The sequence below is a fragment of the Aquarana catesbeiana genome, linkage group LG05 (assembly GCF_042186555.1).
Source record: "Aquarana catesbeiana isolate 2022-GZ linkage group LG05, ASM4218655v1, whole genome shotgun sequence".
NCBI classification, from domain to species: domain Eukaryota; kingdom Metazoa; phylum Chordata; class Amphibia; order Anura; family Ranidae; genus Aquarana; species Aquarana catesbeiana.
The window spans coordinates 474,193,849-474,221,753 of record NC_133328.1 but is presented as its reverse complement, the minus strand read 5'-3'; the positions used below and the strand labels follow the sequence as shown (position 1 = coordinate 474,221,753).

Genomic DNA, 27,905 nt, shown 5'->3' with positions numbered 1-27,905 from the left:
TTTTATTATTATTTTTTTATTAGTAATGGCGGTGATCTGCAATTCTTATCTTGACTGCGACATTATGGCAGACACATCGGAAACTTTCGACACTATTTTGGGACCATTGCTATTTATACAGTGATCATTGTTATAAAAATGCATTGATTACTGTGTAAATGACACTGGCAGGGAAGGGGTTAAACTCAAGGGGGTTAAGTGTGTCCTAGGGAGTGATTCTAACTGTGGGGGGATGGGGTCACTACAACACAACAGAGATCACTGTTCCCGATGACAGGGAGCAGTAGATCCCTGTCATGTTGCTAGGCAGAACAGGGAAATGCCTTGTATACATAGGCATCTCCCCGTTCTGCCGCTCCGTGTAACAATCGTGGGCCCCCGGCAGACAGTGAGTCTGCGGGACCCGCGGGCACGCTCACGGGGTACGCGGCACGTGCGCCCACAATGCCGCGTCTTAAAGGGGACGCACAGGTACACCTATTTGCACAGCCTTGCCATTGTGCCGACAACGTACATCGCCGTGTGCTGGTCAGCAAGCGGTTAACTCGCTGCACATTTTCAATGTCAAATTGTACACTTGCAAAGCACATGAAGCACAAGTTCTAGATAACACTTTTCCGATTTGTAGCAAATTTGCATGGCAAGTCTCTAGCAAGAGCAAAGTTGCAGTGGTGAGTCTACAGCAAGAGCTCCTCAAGTCTAAAGCAAGATCTCTGCAAGTCTATAGCATGAAAATTAAGCCACAGTGACCCCTGTGGTGGGATGACTATTGCACAAGATAACTGAACCAGAAATTGCAGCAGATTTGCAGAATGTTTGCAAAGAAAATTGATCTGGAGTCATGCAATGCGGACTTGCTGCAATTGTGCAACAAACTTGTGAAGTCTGGCAAGTCTAGCAATAGCTTAGCAATTAATTTTCAAACCTGTAGCGCAATTGCTTGCTATCTGGGCAGCGGCGGCTTCACTGTGTGGGCATGTGTAGGAGAGGCAGCTGACAGCGGAAGCCCCATAGTAACTCCATGGGTGACGTCACCTCCCAGGTATTTCCCATCCATCAGTTCTCTCCTGCACACAGCATCTGCCGCTGGAGACCAGACTGGGCTGGCTTCAGAAAAGGTATGTATAGCGATTTTTTTCTTTACAGGGCTAGATATATTTGTTTTAGAATGTGGCTGCAAGTAGATTTAGGCTGGGTTCACACCGCAGTACAGAGCGACTCACAGCAGGGGGTTTGGTGCGTCCCTGTTCACCATTTCAGGTCCAATTTTGGTCCGAATTTTTGGCTAAATTTGGACCAGAAGGCGAACAGGTCCTCTATACAATTCGCTTGGAGCCGCTCCGGAGATGTGTGAGAGCCGGTCGGGAAAAACCGCATCCAGTTCACAATAGTGTGAACTTAGCCTAAAGCCTGGTACACACGATCAAATTGTTGGCCAACAAAGCGTCAGACTTTTGTCCAAAGGGCGTGTACCAGGAACTTGTCTTGCATACAAATGGTACACAATTGTCAGCCAACAAATACGAACATAGTGACGTACTACAAGGAATTTCAGCTCTTGTGCGCCACTCTTTGGGCACCTTCTGCTAATGTCGTGTTTGGTGAGCATTGATTCCGAGGATGCGTGTTTGTGCTTTCAACTTTTGCATGCCGGACTTGTGTACAGACGATAGGAAAATCTGACAACAGACCGTTGTCTGCTGAAAATTTACTAGCCTGCCATCCCACATTTGTTGGCGGAAAGTTGGACTGAATTGTCTGATGGAGCGTACTTATGGTCGGATTTTAGGCCAACGGTCTGTCATCACACAATTCCCTGCAATTCCGATCGTTTGTACATGGCAATAGAGTTATGCCATTTACACACGACCGATTTTGCCGTCAGAATAAACTCCGAAATTTTCTCAGACGGAATTCCATTCAATAAATTGTGAGAAAAGTCCTGGACAGCCGCACTCAAAATAATAATCGCCTTTATTGATAGAAACAACAAAAATACATGTCACAGCAAGAAGTACAAGGAAGCTGACGCGTTTCACACTATAGTTAGTGCTTAATCATAGCTATGGACTTTTCTCACAATTTATCGTTACAAGCATTGCCGGCACCTGAGGCTTCCAGTTTGGAGGAGAGGTTCCTGATTGACCTTCTCAGAGCAGTGTTTTTTCTTTCTTCGGAATTCCATTCAAGCGGTCTTGTCTACACACGGTAGTCCGACCGTCCAGAACGCCGACGTACAACACTTACGACGGGACTAGAAAAAGGAATTTCAATAGCCAGTAGCCAATAGCTTGTGTCTCGTACTTGCTTCAGAGCATGCGTCGTTTTTGGTCCGTTGGAACAGCATACAGACGATCGGTTTTCCCGATAGGAATTGGTTCTGTCGGAAATATTTAGAACATGTTCCATTTCTAGGTCCGTCAGAATTTTCGAAAAAGTCCGATGAGGCACACACACGATCGGAATAGACGATGAAAAGCTTCCGTCTGACTTTTTCTGTCAGACATTCCGCTCGTGTGTACGCGGCTTTAGTTTTGGGTGAATTTTTACTTAGGCAGACTGATTGAGATAGCAACATGGCCCATTGCTAACAATGATCAGGTTAGACATTTGTCTATGTACATACAAATTAAAAAACACAGTTGCACATCCTGTTTCACATTCCTCAATGGTTTCTGTGGCTTTTTTGGATACGACCTCTTCCTGTGTGCTAAAAATGTCCTCTCTCCATCTTTATCAGCATGACAGTCCTTTACAACAGCTGTAGACATAACCACAGCTGTTTCCCACCAAGCATAAAGTATGCCTAATGTATAATGAAAGAGAATGGAGAAGTGATGAGAATAGAAGGAGCCTCAGTGTTCATTCCTGGTTGTGATGTATGTAAGCCAACTTACTGTCACCTACTAAAATGGCTTTATGCGCATATTATAAAACATAGCCAGGTAATGGCTCATCCTATACAAAAAAGAAAAAAATAAGTTAGAGTTTTACTTTATAACAGGTACAGGGGGGCTGTTCTATAAAACACAAACAATGTCATTTTAAATGGTGATTGTACAAGGTTCATTACACCATCTCATATTGCTTTGTTTACTCCTTGCAGACACCAAGGACATATTGTGCTGCCAACACTGAGGATTTGGAGACGGTCATTCAGCATGTGCACACAATGTACCCCGATGCTCCAATGACGGCAGCTGGTGTTTCCATGGGAGGGTAAGAGATTTGAACTTCAGTTTTATCAGCAAAAAGTAAAGCAGAATATTGTAAATGTTCAGAGGCATCTTACCTACTCTGCAATAATATATTTCATACCTTCCAATATGCTGTAAGCAAAAATCAGGATACGTATGCACCTATCCAATGGTGTCAGTCACTGAAATACCCATTTCACAAAATTCCACCCTCATTATGGTGCTAGCAAACTGGGATGTCTATTTAATACAGGAACCCTTGGGATATATGCATTTTTAAGTACGTCCGCTGTATTTAAGTGATGCATGATAACGGAATTATGTGGTTGAGATTTTGTTCCATTGCATTCATAGTTCCGGGCTTGCATGTGTGGAGTTCCTGGCTTGAATAAAAGGTAACTGTTCAGCCATATCAATGAGCATTTAAACTGCACTAGAACTTTAATAGTAGACTAGCTTGCTTCAGGTAGTGTCTGCACTTTATACTCTAGTGGCAAAATAAAAGATGAGCCATACAGTTGTCTCTATTAGGAAACCTTAATTCCCATAGCAAGCCTAATTCCCAGTGCTCCTCAGTACATGTACCCACAGTGCAAATTAATATAGTTACATGTAATTATAAGAACTATTAAGAGTTAACATGGGAACATGGCTTATAGAACTTATTGAGTACAGTACAGCCTCAGCCAAAATCAGTAAACATATATTTAGGACTATGGACAGCATTAAAAAAAAGGTCTCATAAATACACTATATGAAATTGTTTCCTTTAAAGTGTTACTAAACCCACAACAGTGAAATCAGTCTGTATATGCAGTAAAACATGCTTGTTATACTCACTGTGGAACCTGAAGGGTTAATCCTGCGCATTGTGTAAAAAGGCTGTTTGATCAGGTCTTCTCTGATCTTCCCCTTCTTCCGCAGTCCCCAATCCATCTCCTTATAGTACAGAGCCTCGGTGACACTCTGCATATGCTCAGTTTGGTGTGTATTGCTAGAAAGTTTGTTTTTTTTTTTTTTTTGGGAGGGTGCGTGTGATCGGCACTGGGCCAATCAGCACTGTCCAGACAGAGGGTCAGGAGTCATGCAGCCTCATAGGACAGTCAGAGAAGAATGAAAAAACTCCTCCTACAAGCTTTAAAAGAGAAGTATGTTTTTTTGTTTTTTTTTTGGATTATCATACTTACCGATGCTGCGGCTGTCCCCTGGCGTCTCTGCAGAGCCACCGAGCATCAACAATGGCTCGGTTCTCTCACCTCCCCGAGCGGAGACCTGCTGACTGTCAGTCAGCAGGTCTTCTTCTCTGCTCCTCCACGCTCATTGGAGCGCTGAGCTGTGGAGGGGCGGGGAGCGGCCGTCTCATCGGCTCGCTGAAACGCTGAGACTGCCATCAGTTAAGGCAGCTGGCGGGTCCAAACTTCCCCAGTCGGGATGACGCGCTGCCTTGACTGATCCTGGTGACGTCAGTGGAGAGCAGACTTCAGACCGCTCTTCGCTGAAAACGGGTCACAGGAGTGCAAAATAAATTGCACTCCTGTGACCCATAGGAGAAGCCCAGCCTAAACCGCTCAGGCTGGACTTCTCCTTTAACCAGTGCTCAGGCGGACACCGATAGAAGTCACAAGACTATTATATACTGCTGATGAGAAAAGGTATTTAGCAGTTTAAATTCAATAAAATAATTGCATTTCCATGTTCTGTGTACTGTGAGAGACCAGATATAGTAATGCAGGGTCCTGGGTTTGGTAACACTTTAAAGCTGAATTCCAACTTTCTTTTCACTAGAACTGAATGGAATGATCAATCCCAGCATAGATCATACCTCTGTTTCTCTTGTCTGCAGATCTCCTGATATTCTGTGTTTAGTTGTGGCTTTGCATCATGTGGCACTCTGTATATCCTGCTGATAGATTCTGTCTCTTCCACAGACACTTCCTGCAGCAGCTAGAGTTTGAAACACTCTCCTTTGTAGTCTTTCAGACTCTGCAAATGATGTATATATAGTTTATAATTACTGCGCTATCCTGGAACAATAAGTGACACCAAATAAATGATGAAATGCAAAAATGGTGAATATAAATAGCTGCGACTTCTCTGTAAGACACACACATCAATAAACAACTTCCAAATATTAAGTCGCGCTGTAGGTTAAAGAAATTACAAATATGGTACTAAAACCTTATTTCAATCCAACATTAAAGTGAAAAACTAATCAAATAGTGTATAATTGATAGTCCATTCAGAATGATAGTTCTTCTCCACTGTGCAAGTTTCACACAAAACACCCAGGAATGGTGATAAAAGAAAAAGGTCTGCCTTCCACCTCCACACAAACTGCTGCTTACCGCTGCTTATAGAAGATCATACACGCCTGTGGCTTGATACTCAGCCCGGGCCTTTGCACGCAGCCAAGATCCCAGCGTATTCACATGAGTTTATGGCTCATACAGGAAAGTTATAGCAGATGTTTCCCAGAAAAGAGTAATAAAGAGCTTCCATACCGTATAACCATAAAGAATTTATTTTACAAAGAATAATAGGAGGTATTGCACTTACATTTATATAAAAGCATCGTATGCAAAGTAAAAACAAGCCAGCCGGCTCTCAGTAACAGCCCGTGGTCCGGGACTTCCGTGTATAGCGGTGACGTCAGGAACACAGGATCAAGGAGAAGCTGAAGATAATCCAGTAATGAGCAGCTCCAGCAGCAGGCTTAAATAGACCAGGAAGTAAGTCATATGATCTGTTCAGGTTACAAGGAAGAAATACCACCCACATTAGTCACACTGTGCACCATGGTGGCCATGATTGTCTTGGGCGGAATTGCCAGTCCTTCGGCCATTTCCCTGACAGTGCCCCCCCCCCCAGGGGCAGCCTTCGGATGCCTAAACTAGCCCATTTTTCAGGATGTCTATCCCGGAACTCCTGTAGTAGTCTAGAGGCATGTATGTTACCCGCTGGTTCCCAAGAGTTCTCCTCTGCTGAATACCCTTTCCATTTAATAAGGTATTGGTTTTGCCTACCTCTCTTCCAACAGTCCAGGATAGCGTCTACCTCAAATTCTGGTTCATCATCCACAGTGACTGGAGGGGGTGGCACGTCATCTCTCCCAGGAAAAGGGCTTGGCATGACTGGTTTAAGCACCAAGAAATGAAACACCAGATGAATCTGATACAATGTTGGCAGTGTCAGTTTAAATGCCACAGGATTAACTTACCTCTTGACCTCGAATGGCCCGACAAACTGGATAAATGTTATGCAATCCTGAACTGCTGGTACTGAGGCTTTGGGTATGGTGTTTGGCAGGAATGAAGGATGAAATCCATAGTTTGCCCAAAAGGGTGACTGATTGGTTGCTGCATGCACAGTTATTTATGCAAATTCAGTACATGGAAGTAAGGAAAGCCAATCATTTTGGGAAAATTAACAAAAGCACCTTAGATAATGTTCTAGAGTTTGGTTGCTTCTCTCTGTTTGCCCATTACTTTGTGGATGATAGGCGAAGGACAAGCAAACATCTATTGCCAAACCTCTGCAAAGACTTCTCCAAAATCTTGAGGTAAACTGAACCCCTCTATCCAAAACAATGCTATCAGGAAGGCCATGTAGTCTGAGTACCTCTCTAATGAAGATATTTACTGTATCCATAGCTGAAGGTGTGCCTATGATAGGCAGGAAGTGAGCCATTTTAGACAGGCGATCCACTACTACAAAAATAGCTGTGTACCCTTCTAATGGGGGGAAAATCCACTATAAAGTCCATTAAAATTTTCTTCAATGGCTGCTCCGGGACTGGTGATGGCCTCAACAAACCCCAAGCCTTGGCGTTGGACCCCTTGTTGCGCTGACAGATGGCACACATACCTCCTACAATCCAATTTCAAGGTGGACCACCAAAAGAACCGCTGAATGAGTTTTGTTGTCTTTCAAACCCCAAAACGCCCAGCAAGTTGATGATCATGGAGGGTCTTCAAAATCTGTGACATGGTTTGTTGAGGGACAAAGATTATATCCTGGTGCCGCAAGAACCCTTCTTGACTTTTTAGAGAGTAAGCCACTGATTTTGTGCATTGGACGGAGGCTTGTTCAATTGATGCTCTTAAATCATGTTGAAGTAACAAAAAGTTCTGGCTTGGCAGAATTGTGTCGGGTATTGTTACCTCTGGGGTGTCGGGAAACCTACATGATAGAGCATTCCATTCTTTGACCCTGGCCGATGCAATGCCCAATGAGCCCGTTGGGGTCTTAGATGTCTGGCTGTTTGAAGAAATTGCAGATTTTTATGGTCAGTGAAAATCATAATAGGGTGTGCGGCTCCTTCCAAAAGATACCTCCACTCCTCTAGGGCTGTCTTTATAGCCAGGAGTTCTCGGTCCCCAACATCATAGTTCCTTTCCCGACTGACTCATTTTGCGTGAAGAAAAGGCAACAGGGTGGAGTAACGCTTTAGAACCCTGACGTTGTGACAGGACTGCCCCTGTGGCTACTTCTGAAGCGTCAACCTCCAAAACGTAGGATAAAGCAGGATCAGGGTGCTGGAGAACTGGAGCAGAAGTAAATAGGGATTTTAGTTTGCCAAAGGCCGCTTGGGCTTCAGACGACCACTGAAATCGGGTATGCTGGCGGGTGACTTGGGTGACTGGTGAGATGATGGCAGAAAAGTTCTTTATGAATCTTCTGTAGAAGTTTGTGAATCCAACAAACCTTTGTACCCCCTTTTTATCTACAGGACAGGGCCATTCCAGAATAGCCTTGACTTTTTGTGGATCCAGGGCGACTCGTTCTATAGAAATGATAAGCCCCAAGAACTGAATTGACATCTTTTCAAAGTCGCACCTTTCGGCTTTTACTTATAGTCCATGTTACCTTAAAGTTGACAATACTTACTCCACATGTGACCTATGAAGCTCTAGGGTAGCTGAAAAAATGAGAATGTCATTAAGGTAGACAATGATGAAATGATCCAGGAACTCCCGAAAGATGTCATTCACCAGATGCTGGAATGTGGCTGGTGCATTACAGAGGCGTAATGGCATTACAAGGTATTCAAAGTGCCCGAATTGTTTTCTGAATACCATCTTCCATTCATCACATTCGGGAATGCGTATCAGGTTGTAGGCACCTCGCAGATCTAACTTTGTGAAGACTCGGGCATTACGGAACCTCTGAAAAAGTTTTTAATCGTGATTTTGTTCAGCTCCCTGTAATCCACACATGGTCTAAGGGTCTTATCTTTTTTTTCCACTAAAAATATGCCGGCCGCGGCAGGAGAGGAAGATGGCCGGATGAATCCTTTTCCAAGTTCTCATCAAGGTACTCTCATAGTGTCTCAAGCTCCTTTTCAGAGAGAGGAAATATGCGGCCAAAGGGTATTTCAGAACCTGGAAGGAGCTCTATTGGGCAATCATATGGCAGATGAGGTGGAAGGACATCGGCATTCTTGTTGAAGACATCCGAGAATCCTCAATAGACTGATGGTATATCCTTATGGGTGCTGGACATTGGTTGGACAGCCAAGCAGTTAGCAGACTTATTATGCATGGGAGTGAGACAGTGATGATAATATGAAGAGGGAAATAGAACTTCTCCTTTAGACCAGTCGATCTGCGGATTGTGCGCCTGTAGCCATGGGATCCCTAGAATGACTGGAAAATAGTTGAGCTCGAAACATCAAAGCACAGAAATTCTTGGTGACCGGATTCAGTCAAGGTGAAAAGAGGTGCAGTTTCATCAGCTAAATGAACTGTCAGTAGTTGTTTTTTCCTATAGAGGGGAATGCCAAGTTTCATTGCCAAGGTCAAGTCCAGAAAGCAGCTGCAGGCTCCAGAATCAATTATTTTTCCGGAAGCTGAACCTTCTCTTCCGCTACCTGCAGGGAGACAGGAAGGAGAAGATGAGAGGAGGAAGATCCTGCCATCTGGTAATATACAGGCATACGTGGAAGAGACTTACGGGGTCTTATGGGACAGTTGTGTAAGAAATGTCCAGTTCCACCACAGTAAAGGCAAAGATTAGCTTGCCGGCGACAAAATTTCTCTTCAGGGGTCAGAGCTGAGCGGACTAGGCCTATCTGCATAGGTTCAACTTCTGAAGTGGATGCAGAGGCAGGCATGGTTGTTGGAGATGAAGGAACCTTGTGTAGCATCCAAGTGGGTCTGAAGACTTGGGCTCTTTTGGAACGTCGCTCTCGCAGACGCCTGTCAAGTTGAACAGCAAGCTGAATAAGGCCTTCTAGGGTGACAGGAGAGTCTACTCTAGCAAATTCATCCTTGAGGGATTCTGACAGGCCCTGACAATACTGATATTTTAAAGCTGCCTCGTTCCATCCCGTGTCAGTGGACCATTTACAGAAGTCTACTGTACTCCATGGGGCGCCTTCCTTGTTGCAGAGTATGTAGGGCAGCTTCAGCAGTGGCTACCTGCTGTGGGTCATCGTATAACTGCGCCATAGAATCAAAAAACAAGTCCACAGAATTGATAACCGGGTTCTTCTGTTCCAATAAGCTGTGAGCCCAAGCCTGGGGTTCGTCTGTTAGTAATGAGACAATGAACCCTACTTTGATAGTCTCAAGAGACAAAGTCTGTGGTTGTAGGGCCAAGTACAGGCAAACATTCTTGAACGATCTAATCATTTTCCGGTCCCCGGAGAATCGTTGGGAGTTGGTACCCGTGGTTCAGGTGGAGGGACCACCACTGTATGGGTAGTGGTTGTGCATTCTCGAGCTGGTGCAGCGGTTGCAGAACTGGTGGAGGCTAGAGCTTGATCCGCCTGGGCAGGTGGCCCAGTCAAATTCTGCAGACGTCCTTCCAGCTGGAAGTGGCCTTCCTGCAATCTTTGCGCTGCCTGAGTGAGAGCAGTGACCTGTTGGCACAAAACCTCCAGAGGGGAAGCACCTCCGTCGGCCTCTGACAAGTTGGCTGGATTATACTGTCACGTACCAGGTGTGAGATGCTAAGAGGGCTCCCCTTGCGGCTAAGTGCAGCGCTTCCCTGAAAGTGGTACAGGGAGAGCAGTGCCCAGAGAAGCACGGTTTGCCAGGTACTGAGATGAGATGAGCTGGTCACCGTGATATAACAGGAACAGGCTGGATGAACTGTGAAGCTGGTGTGCTTGCGGAGTACCAGGTAGGCTTGAGTAGAAACCGGTGACAGAAACGAGAGCCAGGCCAGGGGTCATACACGGTAAGATCAGTTCAGATGATGAGATTGGATAGCCGGGGTCATACACAGGAAGATGGATCTGTAGCAGAGTCGATAAGCCAAGCCAAGTTCACACACGGTGGAGCAAGCCAGAGAGCAGGCAGGAGTACAAGCCAACGGTAAATCGGGAGATCAGGATCACAGGTCAGAGCAAACCGGGTCAATAACAGAAGTTCAATCAGGATACACAAGATCAAGGAGAAACTGAAGATAATCCAGCAATGAGCAGCTCCAGCAGCAGGCTTAAATAGACCAGGAGGTAAGTCATGTGATCTGTTCAGGTTACAAGGAGGAAATACAGCCCACATTAGTCACACTGTGCACCATGGGCCATGATTGTCTTGGGCGGAATTGCCAGTCCTTCGGCCATTCCCCTGACACCTACCTAGTAAATAATGCCGGTAATAAACAACCAATATCTTATAGATGTGGATTACTTAAAGGAAATCTATAGTCAAAGTCACACTTTCATTTTATAATATCAGCATTGTAATAGCAATACAAACAATACTTGACAATCCAATATAAGATCTACTTTCATGTTGTGAGTTCTGCCTGTCTGATGGCTATCTCCTTCCACAGCTGTATTCCTGGCATGCTTTGCAGCTTCTTCTCTGCTGTTTACTTTCAATTTCTAAGGACTACATATCCCATGGTACCTTGCTGCCTGCAACCAATGACTCCACCTCCTGAAACTCCTCCTCTTGGCGCTTCTGTAGTTCAGAAGGCAGGTTCAGTGAGATGTGTGACACATTAGTGCCTACTCACAGGGCATAGTGAATATGTGTCAAAGAATTCAGGGTAGTAAATGTGCAGGGATCTTCCCAAAGTAAGTTTACAAACTTGAATGTCGTTCAGATTAATAGGTGTAGGCTACAAATAAGTAAAATATAATGTGGAAAGGAATGTAATGATATTAAAATTTGGATCATAGATATGCTTGGGATAGACACTTAGAAAAGAAGGGGGATTTTCTGATAATTTCCTCCAGATTTCTCATCTTCTTACAGGTTAACCACTTCAGATCCGCGCTATGGCCTAATGAGGGCTACAGCGAGGACCTACTTTGCCGGGAGGGTGTCAATAGACATCCTCCCGTGCTCGAGCGGCCCGCGCGCCCCCTGCAGGGCGCAAGGGGCACGCTCTGTGATCAGTGAGTCTATGAGACTTGCTGGATCGGAGTAAGGGGTCGATCCCGACCCCTTACCACATGATCAGCTGTCAGCCAATGACAGCTGATCATGTGATGTAAACCGAGCCGGTAATCGGCTATTTTTTCTCCTCACGCTATCAAAAAAAGCAGATCACCAGCGGCTGTCAGAGGGACATCGGTCCCGATCAAGGGGAGCAGCCGCCAGCTCATCTGTGCCCTTTTGTGCCACCTGCCAGTGCCACCTACCAGTTCCCACCAGTGTCACCTAGCAGTGCCCACCAGTGCCATCTATCAATGTCACCAATCAGTGCCTCATTAACAGTGCTGCACATCCGTGTCACCTACCAGTGCCCATCAGTGCCATCTATCAGTGCCCTTCCGTGCCCATCAGTGCCACCCATCAGGGCCCATCAGTGACAATCAGTGCCGCCTTATCTGTCTCCATCAGTGCTGCTTTATCAGTGCCCATCAGTGCAGCCTATCAGTGCCCACCAGTGCAGCCTATCAGTGTTGCCTCATCAGCGCATATCAATGAAGGAGAAAAATTACCTGTTTGCAAAATTTTATAACAAATTATAAAACATGATTTTTTTATTCAAAATTTTCTGTCTTTTTTTGTTTAGCAAAAAATAAAAACACCAGTGGTGATTAACTGCCTACTGGGCACTTAACCCCCCCTCCTGCCCAGACCAATTTTCAGCTTTCAGCGCTCTCACACTTTGACAATTACTCAGTCATGTAATACTGTACCCAAATGAATTTTTTGTCCTTTTTTTTTTCATACAAATAGAGCTTTCTTTTGGTGGTATTTGATCACCTCTGGGTTTTTTATTTTTTTGCGCTATAAATGAAAAAAGACCGAAAATTTTGAAAATAGTTTCTGTGATAAAATTTTGCAAATTATAAATTTTTCTTCATAAATTTTGGCCACAATTTATACTGCTACATATCTTTGGTAAAATAACCCAAATTAGTGGATATTATTTGGTCTTTGTGAAAGTTAGAGAGTCTACAAGCTGTGGTGCAAATCATAAAAAATTGATCACACTTGATGTACTGGTGGCCTCATTTCTTGCGACCCGAACAAGTCAGGAAAGTACAAATAACCAAATGACCCCTTTTTTGAAAGTAGACATTCCAAGGTATTTAGTAAGATGCATGGTGAGCTTTTTGATGTAATTTTTTCCCACAATTCTTGTGTGGGACTTTTTCACAGCCTGGCCACATAAAGAGGCCCAACATGCACGGAGCACCATCAGGTGTTCTAGGAGCATAAATTACACATCTAACTTGTTGACTACCTATTACACTTTTGAAGGCCCTGGAGCACCAGGACAATGACACGTGACACTGACGTGGCACTGATGACAGATGGCACTGATGACACTGATGTGGCACTGATGACAGATGGCACTAATACGTGGCACTAATGACAGATAGCACTAATACATGGCACTGATGACAGATGGCACTAATACGTGGCACTGGTGACACTGATAACAGATGGCACTAATACGTGGCATTAATACGTGGCACTGATGACACGTGGCACTAATACGTGGCACTGATGACACGTGGCACTAATACGTGGCACTGATGACAGATGGCACTAATACGTGGCACTGATGACAGATGGCACTAATACGTGGCACTGATGACAGATGGCACTAATACGTGACACTGATGACACGTGACACTGATGACAGATGGCACTGATACGTGGCACTGATGACACGTGACACTGATAACAGATGGCATGTGACACTGACAGGTGGCACTGATGACAGATGGCACTAATATGTGGCACTGATGACAGATGGCACTGATTTGAACTGACAACCCTAGCACTGGTAGGCAGAAGTGCTGACCACTTAACCACTGTGCTGCCCTGAGACAGATGGCACTTATACGTGGCACTGGGGACAGATGGCAGTGGGGACAGATGGCACTGAAGTCACTTTTTTTTTTTTTCCGCTGCAGTGGTTCGCTCTCCCTCCTCACACGCTGTCTCTGTGTGAGGAGAGAGAGCCGGCGATAAGAGATGATCTCCTATGTTTACATAGGAGATCATCTCTTATTGGCACCGCCGATCTTGCTGAAAACGGCCGCTCTGATTGCCCGTATTCAGCGATCTGTGACTGGCTGTGTCCAAGGGACACGGCCAGCACAGAACTTCCCCGATGCGCGCCCGCGGGAGCGCGCATCGCGGAAGTAAACAGGAGGACGGCCTCCCGGCAATTAGCATCCGCGCTGCAGCTGTCTTTCGGCTATAGCGCGGGCGCGAAGTGGTTAAATACCACCAAGAGAAAGCTCTATTTGTGTGAAAAAAATGATAAATATTTCCTTTGGGTACAGTGTCGTATGACCGCACAATTGTCATTCAAAGAGTGACAGCGCTGAAAGCTGAAAATTGGTCTGGGCAGGAGGGGAGTTTAAGTGCCCAGTAGGCAAGTGGTTAAAAGATAAAAATAAGGATGTACATTGTGTGTGTGTGTTCAACACCAGTTTACATTGCTCATAGAATGTCGGTGTCACTTTGTGTTTATTGTATGCAGACAGATTTGGGTCATACTGAAAAAAAACTAGTCCTAAGGTCCCATGTGCAGTCAGTTATGGAATTCCTCAGGTACAACTCTATAGGATAACAACTAAGAATAGTTAGGCATAGACAAATCAGGTAAGACAGGTCAGGGTCACGTTTTGTGAACTATGCATTTTTTTCCCAGTGTTTATGTAAAATTCCCCATGAAGTGACCGACGATGTTCATAGAAAAGTAGATTTCATATCAGTAACCGTGCAGGATGAGATGTGATGTCAGCAACAATTAGGTTTCTCATTGTATATGGTTCTTGGTGTTTACTGTACCCTGCTATACTGTGCTCTACTCTTCAGTGCTTCTCCTTTTTTACATCTTGGCAATTGAATGGATGCAGATCACGCATGTTGCATTTTTTTTTGTATGACTTGTTAATTGGTTAAAGCAGTATTAGGTGCAGTCCCACTGCAGTTTGGGCAAAGTGCAGCTGACCCGTTCAGGTCACGTGTGGAATAGCTGCACTTTCCCATAGACTTCTATGATGTCCCGCGGTTTTGGTGCAGTTTTAGAAAGCGCACCAAAGATGCATCATGCAAGAGTTTTGGTGCACTTTCTGAAAACTCACCAAAATGGCAGAACCTCGTAGAAATCTATAGGGAAAGCACAGCTAACCTGCACAAAAAAAGGGCGGCTTAGCAGCGCTTTTGCAAAAGCACAGCACACCTATGCGATCCAATTCTAGTCCGTGCTGTTAGTTTGCAGTGTGATATGCAAGCTGAAATGGAGGTGTCATTAACATTGTATTGACACCCCCAGCAGTTCGCATATGGCAGTGTGAACTGCTGTGCGAGTTGGGTGCAATGCGGGAACCCGTAGTGGATTTGCAGGGTTGCCGCATCGCAGAAGTGTGAACTGAGCCTTAATGTGGTGGCTGCATTTATTTTCCTTTTTTTAGATTTTTTTTTGGTGCTTTACTTTCACAAAATGATCTGGCCAGCAAGGACTCATTTAGGCTTGTGGTTGGGAGGGCAGTTGAACCACATTTTAAGCACCCCCCCAACTGCCCCCCTTTAGCAGAAAAGGGAGCAGACAGGGGTGTTTACATACTGCAGTTGCGAGGATTTGCCATATGCCTGCTTCAAAAAACGATGTCTCCTGTCTTAATGTCTGCTGAACGTGACCCATTCAAGTGGGTGGCAATTATGTGCTTAAAAAAGGCGTTGTAGAAGCCTCACATCACCTTTTTCACAGCCAGTCAATGGGCTCTGAAAAGTGACAGACGTGGATCACTTTTCAGAGGTGCAAAAGTTTAGGCGCAAGTCTAAATTTAGCCCAACACAGTTCCTTTGCTAGAGGGGTTTATTTACTAAAGCTGGAGAGTGCAAAATCAGGCTCACTTCTGCATAGAAACCAATCAGCTTCTAACCTCCAAACCTAAGCTTGTTCAGTTAAGCTTTGGCAATAAAACCTGGAAGCTGATTGGTTTCTATGCAGAAGTGAGCCTGATTTTTCACTCTCCAGCTTTAGTAAATAAACCCCTCTAGCAAAGGAAGTGTGTTGGGGTAAGTTTAGACTTGCGTCAAAATCATCTCTTTTCATTTGTGTCACTTTTCAGAGGCGTGAAAAGATGATGTGACGCTTCTACAACGCCTCTCTTAACCACATAATTGCCCCCCACTTCGATTTTCTAATCGTTGGTGGGGTCAAAGCAATGTTTGTTTTCGACTGCAGTGATGAGAAGATTCCTAGGGGCAAGATGGAAATTTTTTTTTAAACAAATTTCTGACAGTGAATGTGGTTTTCATTCAGGAAAGTTCATTCATTCCAAAATCAAATGTTAAGTTTTTTAATGTACTTTTGAATGACATTCATCATTGAGCGTACTGAGAATTTCTGCTTGTACGAATGTTCATTTGAAAATGTAGTTTATGGTCAGCTTTAGAGGCACAAGCATATTTAGATGGAGTTGACTGACAAATTAAAAACCAAACACTTTTTAAAGCGGAGTTCCGCCTGCAAAAAAAAAATAAAAGTCAGCAGCTACAATTACTGCAGCTGCTGACTTTTAAAATAAGGACACTTACCTGTCCAGGGCACCTGCAAAGTGTCCTCATCCGAACCCGACCCATCCTCCGGCTCCTGGGTGGAGGCACCGGCATCTTAAGTAAGGGAACCAGGAAGTGAAGCCTTGTGGCTTCACAGCCTGGTTCCCTACTGCGCATGTGCGAATCGAGTGGTCCCTGCTGCCTCCTGGGACCTGTGTGTCTCCCAGAAGACAGCGGGGGGACGGAGGAGGGGCCGGAAATGGCGTAGATCATCGCAGATACTGCGGCGATCTTTCACCAGAAGTGGAAGCAAATACCTGTATTACACAGGTATCTGCTCCCCCCTATAAGGTGCCAAATGTGACACCGGAATCCGGGGAATCCGAATCAGTGGAAATTCCATTTCTGGGTGGAACTCTGCTTTAAACAATTATAGCAACAGTTTTTTTGTTGTCCCATTTGGGAAAAGGGTTTTATATTAATTAATACAATCTCATCATTGTAAGCACCGCTGTCAATGTATAATGGGTTGTCTTAACACTCTAACTGCTATTTTTTTTGCTGGACAGCTTGGTCTGTGAAAAATAAAAGACTTATGGCCAGATCACCAAATGAAAAAAAAAGGAAAAAAGCCTAAAAAAAAAAAATAAATAAATGAATGCAGAAAACAAATGGATTTGATACCCCATTAAAGCGGAGTTCCACCCAAAAGTGGAACTTACGCTTATTTGCTTTCTCCCCGCACCACCGTCCCTCCAAGTTTCTGCCCCCCCTCCTTCTTCCTCCGCCGCCAGGCCAATTAGAAAGCACAGCGCGCTTCGCACATGCGCAGTAGGGAACCGTCTGTGAAGCCGCAAGGCTTCAACTAGTACCTTTATGCTCCTGACTTTTAACTGCTCTAGCAGTAGGAGTCTCCAAGATTCTTTTAATTTAAATGTAATATTTTTTTTTCCTTCTTTATAGAATGCTACTGCTGAATTACTTGGGTAAAGCTGGTCGCCAGACCCCACTCCAGGGAGCGGCTGTATTCTCTGCTGGTTGGGAAGTCTTTGAATCTGCAATCATACTTGAGAAACCGATTAACTGGATACTCTTTAATTACTATTTAACCACGTGCCTACAAGCGTCCATTATGAGGTGAGCATTGGCTAAAAAAATGTCTACGTGTCAGCAATGACATAGCAATCGACGTTGCAGGGACACACAGGTCTCCTTTATCAAGCTGAGACATACCTATAACTTTGCTGCTATGTCTTGTCACCTTGATAAAGGGGATTTGTGTGTTTCTGAAACATTGGTTTTCAATGGGATTCCAGTAAACTCGTTGTATCTATGCTTCCTTTACATTTGACACGCTGCTGACTTTTGGAGTGTGGATTTGTAAACCGTGCCACCGTAGACCGAGCACCCTCCTTACTACAATTTGGTGATGGTAGACGGTGCACTACACACTGTTGAGTGAGTTTCTGATATGATCAATGAGTTTTTTTTATACTTAAAAAACAAGAAGTTAAAGGCGTTGTAAACCTTTGTGTTTCTTCACCTTAATGCATCCTATGCATTAAGGTGGAAAACACCTGTCAGCGTTTCATGTTTTAAAAATGCATACATTAATGATGAACCTTTTTCTTATATGTGACCACAATTGTACACTATAGTCCACTAAAATTTTTCAATACAAATTTATTGAAAGAGGAAAAAATGCATACATTTGTACATCTCAAAGAAAGCTCTGTGCCTAGTATGAAACAGGTCAAATAGTAGTTGTTTCTGCTAGATATTTTATAAAAGTAAGAATATTATTGTGCATCTTGGTGTTCCCTTTTTTACAGTATATACAGTGGGGACGGAAAGTATTCAGACCCCCTTAAATTTTTCACTCTTTGTTATATTGCAGCCATTTGCTAAAGTTCATTTTTTCCTCATTAATGTATACACAGCACCCCATATTGACAGAAAAACACAGAATTGTTGACATTTTTGCAGATTTATCAAAAAAGAAAAACTGAAATATCATATGGTCCTATGTATTTGCTCAGTATTTAGTAGAAGCACCCTTTTGATCTAATACAGCCATGAGTCTTTTTGGGAAAGATGCAACAAGTTTTTCACACCTGGATTTGGGGATCCTCTGCCATTCCTCCTTGCAGATCCTCTCCAGTTCTGTCAGGTTGGATGGTAAACGTTGGTGGACAGTCATTTTTAGGTCTCTCCAGAGATGCTCAATTGGGTTTAAGTCAGGGCTCTGGCTGGGCCATTCAAGAACAGTCACAGAGTTGTTGTGAAGCCACTCCTTCATTATTTTAGCTGTGTGCTTAGGGTCATTGTCTTGTTGGAAGGTAAACCTTCGGTCCAGTCTGAGGTCCTGAGCACTCTGGAGAAGGTTTTCGTCCAGGATATCCCTGTACTTGGCTGCATTCATCTTTCCCTCGATTGCAACCAGTCGTCCTGTCCCTGCAGCTGAAAAACACCCCCACAGCATGATGCTGCCACCACCATGCTTCACTGTTGGGACTGTATTGGACAGGTGATGAGCAGTGCCTGGTTTTCTCCACACATACCGCTTAGAATTAAGGCCAAAAAGTTCTATCTTGGTCTCATCAGACCAAAGAATCTTATTTCTCACCATCTTGGAGTCCTTCAGGTGTTTTTTAGCACACTCCATGCGGGCTTTCATGTGTCTTGCACTGAGGAGAGGATTCCGTCGGGCCACTCTGCCATAAAGCCCCGACTGGTGGAGGGCTGCAGTGATGGTTGACTTTCTACAACTCTCTCCCATCTCCCGACTGCATCTCTGGAGCTCAGCGACGGTGATCTTTGGGTTCTTCTTTACCTCTTGACGGCCTGCTCTAGGAAGGGTTCTGGTCATCCCAAACGTGTTCCTTTTAAGGATTATGGAGGCCACTGTGCTCTTAGGAACCTTAAGTGCAGCAGAAATGTTTTTGTGTATCCTTGGCCAGATCTGTGCCTTGCCACAATTCTGTCTCTGAACTCTTCAGGCAGTTCCTTTGACCTCATGATTCTCATTTAGGCTGGGTTCACACTGGTCCGACAAACGCTCCGACATTGGGAGCTCATGTCGCATGACGTGTGAAATTTAATGTTTCCCTATGGGAGCCGTCCTAACTGGTCCGACACAAGTCGTTCCGACTTTAGAAATGCTCCCTGTACTACTTTGGTCCGACTTTGATCCTACTTCAGCCTATTGACTATCATTGAAGTCAGATCAAAGTCGGATTGCCGTCTTGCATGATCTGACTTCGGCACGCGACTTGTGCTCAGATGTTCTTGAGGGGGAACTCCGCGCCAAATTTTAAATAAAAAACCGGCATGGGTTCCCCCTCCAAGAGCATACCAGGCCCTTGGGTCTGGTATGGACCTTGAGGGGAACCCCCTACGCCGAAAAAACGGCGTAGGGGGTCGCCCCCAATCCATACCAGACCCTTATCCGAGCACGCAGCCCGGCCGGACAGGAATGGGGGTGGGGACGAGCGAGCGCCCCCCCCCCACCTGAACCATACCAGGCCGCATGCCCTCAACATGGGGGGTGGTGCCTTGGGGGAGGGGGCGCGCTGCGGCCCCCCCACCCCAAAGCACCTTGTCCCCATGTTGATGAGGACAAGGGCCTCTTCCCGACAACCCTGGCCGTTGGTTGTCGGGGTCTGCGGGCGGGGGCTTATCGGAATCCGGGAGCCCCCTTTAATAAGGGGGCCCCCAGATCCCGGCCCCCCACCCTATGTGAATGAGTATGGGGTACATCGTACCCCTACCCATTCACCTAGGGAAAAAGTGTCAATTAAAAAAAAACACTACACAGATTTTTAAAGTAATTTATTAGACAGCTCCGGGGGTCTTCTTCCGACTTCGGGGGTCTCTCCGGTTCTTCTCCGCGCTCTCCGGGTCTTCTGCCGGGCTCCTCCGCTATTTTCTGCTCTTTTGCTATAGCGGAGGAGCCCGGTCTGCTGCCTTCTTCTCTTCGGGGGTCTCTCCGGTTCTTCTCCGTGCTCTCCGGACCTTCTACCGGGCTCCTCCGCTCTCTTCTGCTCTTTTGCCGCTCTTTTGCTATAGCGAAGGAGCCCGGTCTTCAATCTTCTGCCTTCTGCCTTCTGCTCTCTTCTCCTGATGTTGACACGACGCTCTCTGGGGCTGGAATGCACTCTGAGCGCTCCGCTCTGACTTATATAGGTGGTGACCACGCCCCCTTATGCCGTCACAGTCCCTGGGCATGCTGGGACTGTGACGTTTTAGGGGGCGTGGTCACCACCTATATAAGTCAGAGCGGAGCGCTCAGAGTGCATTCCAGCCCCAGAGAGCGTCGTGTCAACATCAGGAGAAGAGAGCAGAAGGCAGAAGGCAGAAGATTGAAGACCGGGCTCCTTCGCTATAGCAAAAGAGCGGCAAAAGAGCAGAAGAGAGCGGAGGAGCCCGGCAGAAGGTCCGGAGAGCGCGGAGAAGAACCGGAGAGACCCCCGAAGAGAAGAAGGCAGCAGACCGGGCTCCTCCGCTATAGCAAAAGAGCAGAAAATAGCGGAGGAGCCCAGCAGAAGACCCGGAGAGCGCGGAGAAGAACCGGAGAGACCCCCGAAGTCGGAAGAAGACCCCCGCAACTGTCTAATAAATTACTTTAAAAATCTGTGTAGTGTTTTTTTTTAATTGACACTTTTTCCCTAGGTGAATGGGTAGGGGTACGATGTACCCCATACTCATTCACATAGGGTGGGGGGCCCGGATTCCGATAAGCCCCCGCCCGCAGACCCCGACAACCAACGGCCAGGGTTGTCGGGAAGAGGCCCTTGTCCTCATCAACATGGGGACAAGGTGCTTTGGGGTGGGGGGGCCGCAGCGCGCCCCCTCCCCCAAGGCACCACCCCCCATGTTGAGGGCATGCGGCCTGGTACGGTTCAGGAGGGGGGGGCGCTCGCTCGTCCCCACCCCCATTCCTGTCTGGCCGGGCTGCGTGCTCGGATAAGGGTCTGGTATGGATTGGGGGCGACCCCCCATGCCATTTTTTCGGCGTAGGGGGTTCCCCTCAAGGTCCATACCAGACCCAAGGGCCTGGTATGCTCTTGGAGGGGGAACCCATGCCGGTTTTTTATTTAAAATTTGGCGCGGAGTTCCCCCTAATACCAAACAATGCCGGGCATTGGCGGGGATCCAAGTCGGATCCCCGTTCATTGAAAGTCGGACACATGCCGGCTTTATGTCGCAGGGCAAAGTCGGATCCAAAGTAGGACGGCTGTCGTGTCGCACCAGTGTGAACCCAGCCTGACTCTGACATGCACTGTGAGCTGTAAGGTCTTATATAGACAGGTGTGTGGCTTTCCTAATCAAGTCCAATCGGTATAATCAAACACAGCTGGACTCAAATGAAGGTGTAGAACCATCTCAAGGATGATCAGAAGAAATGGACAGCACTTGAGTTAAATATATGAGTGTCACAGCAAAGGGTCTGAATACTTACTTAGGACCATGTGATATTTCAGTTTTTCTTTTTTAATAAATCTGCAAAAATGTCAACAATTCTGTCAATATGGGGTGCTGTGTATACATTAATGAGGGGAAAAAATGAACTTAAATGATTTTAGCAAATGGCTACAATATAACAAAGAGTGAAAAAAATGTAGGGGGTCTGAATACGTTCCGTACTGCTAAAGCAGTGACAACACTGCTTTAGCATTTTACTGCAGAATAAACCATGTGGTCTTTCTGTTAAAGGAAGAGGAAAAATAATGGATCTACTGGCAGAATTGGCAGCTATTACAACTATGTTACAGGGGGGCTCCAACAAATGAAAAAGTGATGTGTTATTAGTACTAGTGACAGCCTGTATCATATATATCAGTTTTCATTTTGCCCATAGTTAGACTTTAAGGCAGGCTCTCTCCACCTTTTTACCCTAGAGGTACCCTGAAATAATTTTCAGGTTTTAGGGTACTCCTGGTAAAACTAATTAATTAGGGGTCAGCGGAAATAATTCACCTTACATTGGTGTCCAGTGGGAAGAATGCCCCCTGACAGTGATGGTCAGAATGTCACCCTTACAGACAGCTAAAAAGGTCATTGGTGTCATGCTGCTGGCTCTTCCAAGTGCTGTTGCCCCCAGAACTATGCAAGCACCATCAAATGGAAGGTCAATCATCCACAGCTCAAGGCACCCCTAACGACCTTTGGAGGAACCCCAAGTTTCCATGAAAACCTCGTTGAAAAATGGCTGCTTTAAGGGCTGGTTTACAGTAGCTGCACCCTTTCAAGAGCATTCTGCAGTGGGTTGCTTTTCAGAGGGCGCTTGAAACATCTTCTCGCAGCCTATTTTAACCCCTAAAAGCTTGCTCCTCAGGTGCCTGCACAAACTCGCTCATCCATGTCTTTATGTACCTTGCTTTGTGCCCTGGTGTGCAGTCATGTTGGAACATGAAGGGCCATCCCCAAACTGTTCTCACAAAGTTGGGAGCATGAAATTGTCCAAAATGTCTTGGTGTGCTGATACCTTAAGAGTTCCCCTCACTGGAACTAAAGGGCCAAGCCCAACTCCTGAAAAACAACCCTACACCATTATCCCCCCTCCACCAAATGATTTGGATCAGTGCCTAAAGCAAGGTCCATAAAGACATGGGTGGGCGAGTTTGGGGAACTTGACTGGCCTGCACAGAGTCCTGACCTCAACCCAATAGAAGACCTTTTGGGTGAATTAGAGGGGAGGCTGCTAGCCAGGCCTTCTCATCCACATCAGTGCCTGACCTCACAAATGCGCTTGAAACCTTGTGGACAGCCTTCCCAAAAGAGTTGAAGCTGTTATAGCTGCAATGGGTGGGCCAACTTAATATTGAGCCCTATGGACTAAGCGGGATGCCATTAAAGTTCATGTAAAGGCAGGCGTCCCAATACTGTTGACAATATAGTGTGTGTTTCTCAGGACCCTTACGCCCCCTCTACTGTTCTGTTTGCACAAAAATCAAATAAACATATAAAAAAAAGAAAAAGAAGTTTTGTTATCAAAAGGCCAAATTGATTAACTGGTTTTACGTTTTTTAACTTTGACTACAGATAGGCACTTTGGTTTAGGAAGAAGAAAACTTTTTCATGGGTTGGTTATTCAAATGTAAACATGAACTCTATGGGGTTAATCAGCTAAAGGCAAATAGACTGTTCACTTTAAAAGGGAATTCTTTAGCCTAGTAAATGAAGTGAAGCATCACTGATTTCATCATTCAATCATGCCAAGACAAATTGTTGTTGTTTTCCCTCACATTAGATTGGATTGTCTTTGCAAAGTGGATTTTCACCACACGTATGCCCCGTACACACGATCAGATTTTCCGACAACAAAAACCGTGGATTTTTGTTCGAAGGATGTTGGCTCAAACTTGTCTTGCATACACACGGTCACACAAATGTTGGCCAAAAATTCTGAATGTGGGAATGCGGTGACGTACAACACGTACGACGTACCGAGAAAAAGGAAGTTCGTTAGCCAGTGCGGCTCCTTCTGCTTGATTCAGAGCATGCGTGCACTATTGTGTGACGGACTTGTGTACACACGATCGGACTTGAATTTGAGAACCTGCTATCAAACATTAGTTGGCGGAAATTCCAACAGCAAATATCCGATGGAGCCTACACATGGTCGGACTTTCCGACAACAAGCTCACATCGAACATTTCCCGTCGGAAAATCCAACCGTGTGTACGCGGCATTACAGTCAAGTCACAGTCAAGGTGAACAGCCTATTTGCTATAGCTCTACTGGGAAAACATGCCTAAAATTTGCATATTAGGGTATGAAATGTATTAACAAGTAAACCAGTGCAGAATACAAAACAGAAAACTTGCCGTGGGAATTGGCACTGACTTCTTGGGCTTAAAGCGGAACTACACTGCATCTGAGCGCCACAAACCAAAAATGCTATTAAATCATTTTTAATATTTAAAGCAAACTCATCTGTCCATCTGTGCTTTATTTTGCTGAAAAAATCACTATGGAAAACACCAAATAGCATTTTTGTCCGTGACCATCTTGAGTGAGGGCAAATGATACATGTAGAATTTACTACCTGGAATCTATCTGCCTTCACCTCAGGCACGCATGCAGGAGGCTGTGCTTAGCTAAGAAACCCCCTCCTCCTCTCCTAAAGACTTCTGGAATGTATGACATCATTTGCCTAGGCCAGAAACCAGGAAGTAACTGAAGAAATGTAAAAAAAAAAAGTTTAAAACAAGTAAATATGATATACTTTCCTATCTATTCACTAATGCTAGCAGCATAAGGATTAAAACTAGTCAGTGTTGATTTGGAGAGTGAAGTTCCGCATTAGGGGGTTAACAGGAGCTAACCTTACAGAAAAGCGATATTATCAGGGGCATTGTTACCAAAAGACCATGTTATCAGACACCAAGCTGCCAGATTAGGGGGCATGTTACCAGAGGATTCACATTACTAGAGATCTATTGTTAACGGAGCTGCCATGGTGGCAGAGAGATGATGTTCAAGGGTTGGGGGTAGGTTGCTAGAAATGGCACAACAAAAGAACCGAAAAGCTGAAGAGTTTAGTAACTTGAGAGCCAATGAACTCATGATGCTTCTCTTGTACAGCAGTGGTACTCTTGTAGTTATGTCTTCACTCAATGGGCTATGACGCAGGGATATGCAATTAGCGGACCTCCAGCTGTTGCAGAACTACAAGTCCCATAAGGCATAGCAAGACTCTGACAGCCACAAGCATGACACCCAGAGGCAGAGGCATGATGGGACTTGTAGTTTTGTAACAGTTAGAGGTCCGCTAATTGTATATCCCTGGGCTATGAATTGATTTATAGTCATAATATCCAATCAAATTCCAGAAAGAGTGTCTGCTGATAATGAATATTCTACATTCACACAGGCACTTGGGGGCCGATAACTTGCTACATTCAGAGGTCTCTGGACGCAGCAACACTCTTTGCTATGGCCGCATGCAAACTGGCAGATTAGCTACAGTCATATTGTGTGCATCCAGACCTCTGCAGAAATGCCGACCCTGAAAACACACTGTCTGCATCCAGGGACAGTCAGAGATTCTACACTGGCATACCTGTACATCATACCTTTTGTAAATCTGTGTCTGATATACAATGAAAAATGTGCATGTTTTGTATTGCAGGCATCGCCGTGTACTGGAAAAGCAATTTGACATTGATTATATTATGAAGGTAAATCTTTTTAATCTGTGGACTAAGCAGAGTTGTATTTGTTATTATAATTTATATTTTTTGTATTATAGCTGACTTAGCATGAATATATTTACCTGAACCTAAACAACCACATGCCTGCCTAACATATCCTCTCACTGTACTCTTTTTTTTTTTTTTTTTTTTAACTGAATTTTCTCTGCAGCATTCTGTGCTGTCCTATACTGCAGATCAACTGATATTAAAGTGTCTGTCATTTAAATTCTTTACAACGAGACTGCTGGTCATGTCTAGTATCCTAATACCCCAGCAACAACATACAGCAGTGGTCATCAACCCTGTCCTCAGGGCCCACTAACAGGCCAGGTTTTATGTATTACCTTGGGGAGATGCAGACTAGAATACTGCAATCACTGAGCAGCAAATTATATCACCTGTGATGTATTTCAGTTATCTCACAAACCTGGCCTAATAGTGGGCCCTGAGGACAGGGTTGATGACCACTGATATACAGTATCTCACAAAAGTGAGTACACCTCTCACATTTTTGTAAATATTTTATTATATCTTTTCTTGTGACAACACTGAAGAAATTACACTTTGCTACCATGTAAAGTAGTAGTGTACAGCTTGTATAACAGTGTAAATTTTCTGTCCCCTCAAAATAACTCAACACACAGTCATTAATGTCTAAACCGCTGGCAATAAAAGTAAGTACACCCCTAAGTGAAAATGTCCAAATTGGGCCCATTAGCCATTTTCCCTCCCCGGTGTCATGTGAATCAATAGTGTTACAACGACGTTTCTCAGGTGTGAATGGGGAGCAGGTGTGTTAAATTTGGTGTTATCGCTCTCACGCTTTCACACTAGTCACTGGAAGTTCAACATGGCACCTCATGGCAAAGAACTCTCTGAGGATCTGAAAAAAAGAATTGTTGCTCTACATAAAGATGGCCTAGGCTATAAGAAGATTGCCAAGACCCTGAAACTAAGCTGCAGTATGGTGGCCAAGACCATACAGCGGTTTAACATTACCGGTTCCACTCAGAACAGGCTTTGCCATGGCCTACCAAAGAAGTTGAGTGCACATGCTCAGCATCATATCCAGAGGTTGTCTTTGGGAAATAGAAGTATGAGTGCTGCCAGCATTGCTGCAGAGGTTGAAGGGGTGGGAGGTCAGCCTGTCAGTGCTCGGACCATACGCTGCATACTGCATCAAATTGGTCTGCATAGCTGTCGTCCTATCTTCTAAAGATGATGCACAAGAAAGCCCACAAACAGTTTGCTGAAGACAAGAAGACAAAGGACATGGATTACTGAAACCATGTCCTGTGGTCTGATGAGACCAAGATAAACTTATTTGGTTCAGATGGTGTCAAGCGTGTGTGGTGGCAACCAGGTGAGGAGTACAAAGACAAGTGTGCCTTGCCTACAGTCAAGCATGGTGGTGGGAGTGTCATAGTCTGGGGCTGCATGAGTGCTGCTGACACTGGGGAGCTACAGTTCATTGAGGGAAGCATGAATGCCAACTTGTACTGTGACATACTGAAGCAGAGCATGATCCCCTCCCTTCGGAGACTGGGCCACAGGGCAGTATTCCAACATAACAACCCCAAACCTCCAAACGACCCCACCTCCAAGAGGACTACTGCCTTGCTAAAAAAAAGCTGGGGGTAAAGGTGATGGACTGGCCAAGCATGTCTCGAGACATAAACCCTATTGAGCATCTTTGGGGCATCCTCAAAGGTGGTGGAGGGCAAGGTCTCGAACGTCCACCAGCTCTGTGATGTCGTCATGGAGGAATGGAAGCAGACTCAAGTGGCAACCTGTAAAGCTCTGATGAACTCTATGCCCAAGAGGGTTAAGGCAGTGCTGGAAAATAATGGTGGCCACACAAAATATTGACACTTTGGGACCAATTTGGACATTTTCACTTTTTCACAATTTTCAGGGGTGTACTCACTGTTGTTGCCAGCGGTTTAGATATTAATGGCTGTGTGTTGAGTTATTTTGAGGGGACAGCAAATTTACACTGTTATACAAGCTGTACACTCACTACTTTACATTGTAGCAACGTGTCATTTCTTCAGTGTTATCACATGAAAAGATAAAGAGAATAAAATATTTAGAAAAATGTAAGGTGTGTACTCACTTTGTGAGATACTGTATATATAAGATCCCAGTCTTCACTAGGGAGCATAAAAGTAAACACCGTATGTAAAAAATATCCATATGCTGTATATGAAGTAGCAGGTGTAGTTGATCCTTCAGCATACAGAGGCTTAATCAGAAAGAATTTAACTGCTCAGACTACAGTACACAAGTCCAGTACAATGCTATAGTTTTCTGACTACAGATCTACATATTAAAGTGGCTGTAAACCCTTACAGACCACTTTTACCTACAGGTAAGCCTAGATTAAGGCTTACCTGTAGGTGCAAGAAATATCTCCTAAACCTACATAGTTTAGAAGATATTTCCAAAAGACAGGCACAGATGTCTACGGCGCATGCTCCGTAGACAACGGCGCGCAGGCGCACTGAGCGTGCCGTCTCTAACGGCGATCATGCCGTTAGTGGCAGCACCAGCGCGCATGTGCGGGAGTGACG

General features: G+C 45.1%; 1 protein-coding gene and 1 long non-coding RNA gene across 3 annotated transcripts in view; one reads left to right on the top strand and one right to left on the bottom strand.

The window, feature by feature from the left end:
- The window catches only part of ABHD3 (abhydrolase domain containing 3, phospholipase), a 169,416-nt gene that overhangs the window by 123,354 nt on the left and 18,157 nt on the right, over positions 1-27,905 (top strand). For both annotated transcript variants that reach the window (XM_073631452.1, XM_073631451.1), the window contains exons 5-7: positions 3,107-3,219; positions 17,096-17,269; positions 25,269-25,317. In XM_073631452.1, coding sequence (XP_073487553.1) covers positions 3,107-3,219; positions 17,096-17,269; positions 25,269-25,317 — 336 coding nt within the window. The remainder of the gene's footprint in view (positions 1-3,106; positions 3,220-17,095; positions 17,270-25,268; positions 25,318-27,905) is intronic.
- On the bottom strand, positions 418-5,922 carry LOC141145106 (uncharacterized). The gene is made up of 3 exons (XR_012244512.1): positions 5,754-5,922; positions 5,020-5,180; positions 418-2,958 (listed from the first exon to the last, which is right to left on the bottom strand). It is a non-coding gene; the product is annotated as an uncharacterized lncRNA (long non-coding RNA).